The sequence below is a fragment of the Mytilus galloprovincialis genome, chromosome 5 (genome assembly GCF_965363235.1).
Source record: "Mytilus galloprovincialis chromosome 5, xbMytGall1.hap1.1, whole genome shotgun sequence".
Lineage (NCBI taxonomy): Eukaryota > Metazoa > Mollusca > Bivalvia > Mytilida > Mytilidae > Mytilus > Mytilus galloprovincialis.
The window spans coordinates 23,854,273-23,861,039 of record NC_134842.1 but is presented as its reverse complement, the minus strand read 5'-3'; the positions used below and the strand labels follow the sequence as shown (position 1 = coordinate 23,861,039).

At 29.7% G+C, this 6,767-nt stretch overlaps 1 protein-coding gene across 1 annotated transcript; it reads left to right on the top strand.

Annotated features, from left to right (window-relative positions):
• The first annotated feature begins 276 nt into the window (after positions 1 to 276).
• On the top strand, positions 277 to 1,830 carry LOC143074402 (beta-1,3-galactosyltransferase brn-like). Its single transcript, XM_076249879.1, has one exon. It carries the CDS (start codon positions 299 to 301, stop codon positions 1,319 to 1,321), a length of 1,023 nt encoding a protein of 340 aa, XP_076105994.1. The 5' UTR covers positions 277 to 298; the 3' UTR covers positions 1,322 to 1,830.
• The last annotated feature ends 4,937 nt before the right edge of the window (positions 1,831 to 6,767 follow it).

Below are 6,767 nucleotides of genomic sequence, written 5' to 3'. Positions count from 1 at the left end.
GATATACAAAAAGAACATTGAATGGATATAAGAAGATGTGGTAAGAGTGCAAACGGGAAAACTTTCCATCTCAGTCATAACTTGTAAAAGTAAACCTTATAGGTTCAAGTACGGTCTTCAACATTGAAATCCATTTTCCTAATACTCTGTCCACATTTGAAATATGTAAGTAATGGTCTTCGTCTTCGGTCAATATAATCTTCATACGCCTAAATATAACGTATTTATCTTGTCAGAAGTCGTAATAAATAAATATTTGGGTTTTTTGTAGGTGGAGTAGTTTGAAACAAAGATAGTAATGACTTCTATATCATACAGAAACAAACTAAACAAGAGCAAAAGAACTATAACCCAAGTTGTTTTCATAATTACATTTGTACTGATTTGTTTGCATACGAATCAGCAACCAGCTGAACAGCAGCGTTGTTATGACTTTCATTATAATTATCCTCTGAACAATGTGAAAGATATTCTAAATGAGCTAAAGAATAACGGTACGACCACTAGTCAACCAATAAATCATATTTACAATCAATATAACACAATATACAATGTGAAATGTGCATCTTATACCGAATTGATAATATTGATTAAGTCTTACATTGGACATTTTGACCAAAGACAAGCGATTCGCTCCACATGGGGAAACTGTCATGGTGAAAATGTAAGAGTTGTCTTCCTTCTCGGATATTCTGCCGAGTTAACTGAAAATACAAGGAACGAATATGATGAATACAAGGATATAGTCCAAGGTTCATTTAATGACGAATACAGGAGTAATATATATAAAACATTGATGGCATATGACTGGGTTATATCGAATTGTTCAAATAGTCAGTTTGTCTTTTTTGTTGACGACGATTATTTTGTAACCATACCAAACCTCTTACAATTCGCCCGTGAAAACAAAATGGACGGCAAAGATGTAATGTTTGGACATAAGCAGTGTAATCCACAAAATCCCGTGAGATCAAAATCATCAAAGTATAGAAAATGGTACATATCAGAGGAAGAATATCAGCCACCTATTTTACCGCCGTTTCTTTCAGGTGGATCTGTTCTTACGCACATAACTGTAGTACGGAAATTGAGAATAGCATTTCCTTATATGAAACCGATTTTTCTTGACGATGTGTATGTGTCATTAGTTGCACAGAAATTAGGTATAAAGATATTACACGATGAAAGATTCGTCAACTCTAATTTAAGGAGAATGGACTTCAACTTTATAATATCATGTCACAGTTATAATAGTACAGAATATTTATACGAAGCGTGGTTGCAATTCAAAGCAGTAAACAATTTGCATTGTAACCAGTAATCCACATGTTGATTTGTGTAGAAGTCAACCGTTATATTGAGGTTAAAATTGACTTATTATTTTTCAGTCGTAAATAGACTTGCAGATGTCTCTTCAAAAGAGTCACCCATGTGCATGTGAAATTAGAGGTTGATTTTTGCCTGAATTGACACGGTATTGTCACCATCGCGATGTTTACTATATATAAACAATAATATCTGGTATGATTGTCAACTCCCCATTCAAGTCCCATTGTATGAAAAGTTAACCAATGATGGTCAGAGTATAATAGCCTTTAACACTGAGCTTTGGTTCTCATCGAACAGAAAGTTATAAAGTGACCCTAAAAGACTAGTGTAAAACAATTCAAACAGAAAACCAATGGTCTAATCTATATAAAAGCGTGAAACTAGAAAACACTATGAACCACACCAACAGCTAAACGACAACGACTGAACAACAGGCTCCTGACTTATGAATGTACATACAAATACAGCAGGTTTAAACGTTTTAATAGACACAACCTTCACCCTAACCTGTAACAGTAGTGACACATTACAACATAAAAAGACAATTGTAAAATATCAATGTATAGATAAGATACTGTACAAAACAACATTGTTACCAGAACTGTTATATATTGTTGGGCTGGTTATCATCGGAATGTATACAATGTAGTAGCGTTATAATGTTCATATCACGATGTTGACGATGTGAGCGATATAAACACAAAGGTATTGACTTTGTATACAATATCAACGATGTTGACACTCAATTGTAAGCATCTGAGGTATACAACGTGAAGAATGTGAAACGGTACTATTACATTTTCCCAGCATTAGGTTGTCCTTTTGTGTACCCAAGACAGGTGAAGGAAGTCAACTTAGGAGGGCTGTGATTGGATGTAAGGGTACAATATGTGTTTTCTATTTATCTATGAATAACTGCAGTGTGTAAATTTGCAATATAAATTTTAAAACCTATTGAAATATTTCCTAGAGAATTATTTGAAAAGGCTTCCAAAATTTCATAGATTTGGTGTAAAATGACGGTGGGCATGGATGACATAAACAAACTCCGTTGGAAATTGGTCATGATACTATTTGGCTTCAACTTTTAAAATAGAGTAATAACGTACTTACACCACACATAACTGGTTTATCCAGGTTTCTGTTATACAAACTCGTAAATTTAGAAAATGTTAGTATTGTCGCATATGGCAGAATAAATAGTACCGTTTTCCCTATTAGCAAGAGGGATGACGCATAAAATGTACACTAAACTTTATACAGCTACGTTGGAACCGATATTACTATACGGTAGTGGCATTTTGGGCACTCATCGTTAAGTGCTATTTTAGCTGTACAAAACAGAACCTGCAAATATTTTCACTCATTTAGAAAACTGACCTCGAATGTAGCTACTCGTGTTGATATGGGATGGACATCTTGTCACACAAAACAACGAATATATTACTTGTTAGCTATTGTGTAGACTTCTTCGCACCGAACAAAATAGAACATTATATATTAAAATGGACATCGAGGAAGAAAAGGGCTGGGCATTTGAAGTTGACAAAATTGTAAATAGTTTAAACATTAGAGATAGTTTATACGACTTGTCTTATTCTATAAAAAAAATATACAAACCATGAACTGTTCAAGTATCGAACACTATTTGTGTAAAGTATTACATAAGATTTTTATTCAAAGAAAGTTATTTTCATAGTAAATACATTTTAATCAGAATTCACAACTGTTCTTTCACGCAAATATTTTTACCAGTAGAAAATTGTAGTACAGGCAATAATTTTTAAGCTTATTACATTGTATACGTCAATTTTAACCATAGTCAAGAAATTGTTTATATATATACACACTTTTAATTTGTTTTCAAAAACTTTGATATAAGAAAATTTTACAGAATAAGAACTGCGACATCGGAAAATTTTATAAGTATAAGAAACAATTTTAATGAGTAACGTTTAGTTGTTTTAACTATTGATTGTTATTGTATAAGTTTTATACTGTTAGTGTCTCATAAGACAGTATTTATGGCTGGATATTGATTGTATTTTATGTAAATATTATAATTGTTGTATATGTTTTATGGCCATCAATATGTGAAACTTTAATAAACAAATTTATTTATTTTAGTAAAATTTTAACTTGTAATTTCATAATTTCATAATATACAAAAACAAATGTTTTGTAGATTTCAGTATGAAAAAAAAACCAACCGTTTGCTAAAAAAGATAAGTCCTTTCTTAATCAAATCTAATTAAAGAAATAGTTTGCTTATCACTGGATTGTGATTTTATTAAGTCTTGTGTTAAAAGTTTTCAAGTAAAAAGTGACTATTAGAATACAAGATTAGAGAAAAAGAGAAAAATAGCAACCGTAAGAATATAAATCTCAAATTGTTTTTGTCGTGAATGAATTAATATATTGTTTTGAACAGTCATAAAAATAAACTTTTAGAACTTTTTCTGTAATGTCAACATTTATTGGGGGCAGTTTACTTATTACAGAAATTAACCGTTTGCCAAATATTAGCAATATAACAGGTAAAGCTATGATAATCTTTTCAACTGTCATTACATTTACCTGTTTCTTATTTTGTTCAAGATTTAGAAACAGAAAGAAAAGCAACGCGTGTCCAGGTTTTTTCACATATTAGTATGTCCGACTATGTACATTTATTGTTTATATCCTTTTCAGGTTTAGTTTTTCATTCCAAGTCTGTTTTTTTAAATCATTTTTTAAAGAAATCTACATAGTTTAACCGCTGACCGCGAAGTGGACCCGAAATTGAACTGTCACAGCAGAAACAGAAATATTCTCATCACCGTTTGCTCAATATGGAAGTGGAGTACAAGAGGCTTTATTTGTACAAGTAAAAATAAACAAAACATTATTTTTGAACTTGTTATTTATACAACAATTAATTGATAGTAGGATAAGCAGGTGTTTCGTACATATTTTTGTTATTCATATTTTCCACTGATCTAGTTCAGCTACATGTATGCAGTAATGTATGATTATTGTGTACATAAAAGCGTTCAAACAACTCTGATAAATAGGTGGTGCATTTATTAATATTAGAAAATGATTTTTTAATAACAACATCTAGCCGAATATTTAATATTTATATTAAATATTTATTTTTTAATATTGAAAAATAAGACCATTTATTAATATTGAAAAATGAATTTTTGATATTGAAAAATGATTTATTAATATTAAAAAATGATTTTTTAATATTAATATATAGGATCTATTTTTTTAATATTACAAATAATTTTTTAATATTAAAAATCGAATATTTAATATTAAAAAATGATTTGTTTGATATTAGAAAATTAATAAAACCTATTTATTTATATTAAAAATTCGATTTATTAATATTAAAGAATAATATTTAATATTAATAAATACTTTATTAATATTAATAAACAAGGAATTCCACAACGGCTTGCCATAGAATATAGAACGATAGGATACTGAAGTATAAAGAATATAGAATAATAGGGTACTGAAATATAAAGAAAAGAGATAATACGGTACTGAAATGTAAAGAATAGAGATAATACGGTACTGAAATGTAAAGAATAGAGATATTACGGTACTGAAATATAAAGAATAGCGATAATACTGTACAGAAATATAACGAATATCGGTCAAAATGAATACAGTATAAAATAATGTTATAAAAAGTTAAAGGATAAAGAAATGAAGGAGCCTTTGCTTTCCTCTATATAATCGTACATTGTATATCTATCTCTTATAAATTGTTTGTATAAAAAAGAAGGTGTGGTATGATTGCCAGTAGTGACAACTCTCCACAAGAGACCTCAATGACACAGAAATAAACAATTATAGATCACCGTACGGCCTTCAACAATGAGTGGCTTATTTTGGCTTATTTTGTTTTTCTATATAACTTCTAAAACAAATCATAGGGCTATATACAATAGTCAGAGAAAATGTTAGCCTTATTTTGAAATCTCAAAAGTGCATGCATTATATCCATAACTCTACTTTTCAATGTAATCGTGGACATGGATCAACAGAAAGGTTTACCAAAGCCGTTTAAATACGATATCTTAAACTTGATAAAAATTCTACTTCATGCTGCTTACCAATTTCTATAAATGTTAGTTAGATTAAAAGTACGTTTACATATAGAACTAATGAAGACATTTTATTGAAGATTTTAAAAAAAATACATTAGTTTTTACAAAATTTGAATTATTTTGTGAAAACAGTAAGGATACATAATTATCGCATGTCCGTAGATATTTTGGAAAAAACCACACTTTTAGATGGTGACGGTTTTGCTAAAATTAACTTTGAATGGCATTTTTATACTTCGAAATCCCTGTCTTAAATATATTAAACAGTCTTGATGGATAAGGATTTCACTGATAACCATTCTCCATAACTGCAAATTTAAAAGCATGTTTACTAAACAGAATTGTAAAACTGTTCTAAATATTCGATTGTATACTGAAATTTAGACTTACATAATTTAAATATATTTCAAAAGTGATACAAAAGGGTCTGGCTAAGGAACTCCATTATCCTCTTTTCTTTATTTTATCCTTTTTTCTCCGTTCTTTTGTTTATTTGCTCCATTATTCTGTCATATATTGGTCTATTGTTCTCTATTCTGTAAACCCAACCCGGACCCTCACTAACACCGATACCAATCTGGTCCATATTCTCCGGAACTTCAATACAAACTTATCATCGTAAAACAAAATAGATAATAAAAACAACCAACATAGATTACATGGTCAGCTCAGATGTTCCAAAATTATCAGGAAGCAATATAACTTTTTAGCATACACGAATACAATAAAAATGTAAATTAAAGAAAAACATAAAAAAGTGAGAAACAATACATGCAAACCAGAAGCATTTTTGGGAAGCGTGACAATACTGTTTCAATTCTTTCTTAACCATTGCCTCAGTTACCAGTATTTACTTAATATGAACTTTGAAACATGTTAAATCTTAAGAACAGTGTTTTCACATACCGGTACATATTTCTTTATCTTTGTCAGTCTATTGACTAGTGTGTAACTGTTTAATGAAGGGAAAATTCTAATACAATGTCAGTATGATAAACAACTGCCGTGCCTGACAGAAAATTAGAGACAAGATTGTGTTGTCATTAAAATCCTCTTAAATGTCATTTTTAATTCAATAAGCAATACCAAGAGATGACAAAAATTTATATCTTTATTTGAAGTTACAAATGCATCAAAACAATTATAGGTAGTTTAATTTGGAGAGAACCAAATCTCAGTTTCACTAAATGTTCTCTTCCCAGCAAGGGTAACTGCTAAATCTTTTTCGAAAGAATCTTAATTTGGTTTATGGAATAGTACTAATATCATATATTTTTAGTCCACACAAACGTCAATGGCAGACTTAATATAACTTGAACTTATTGAAGCATT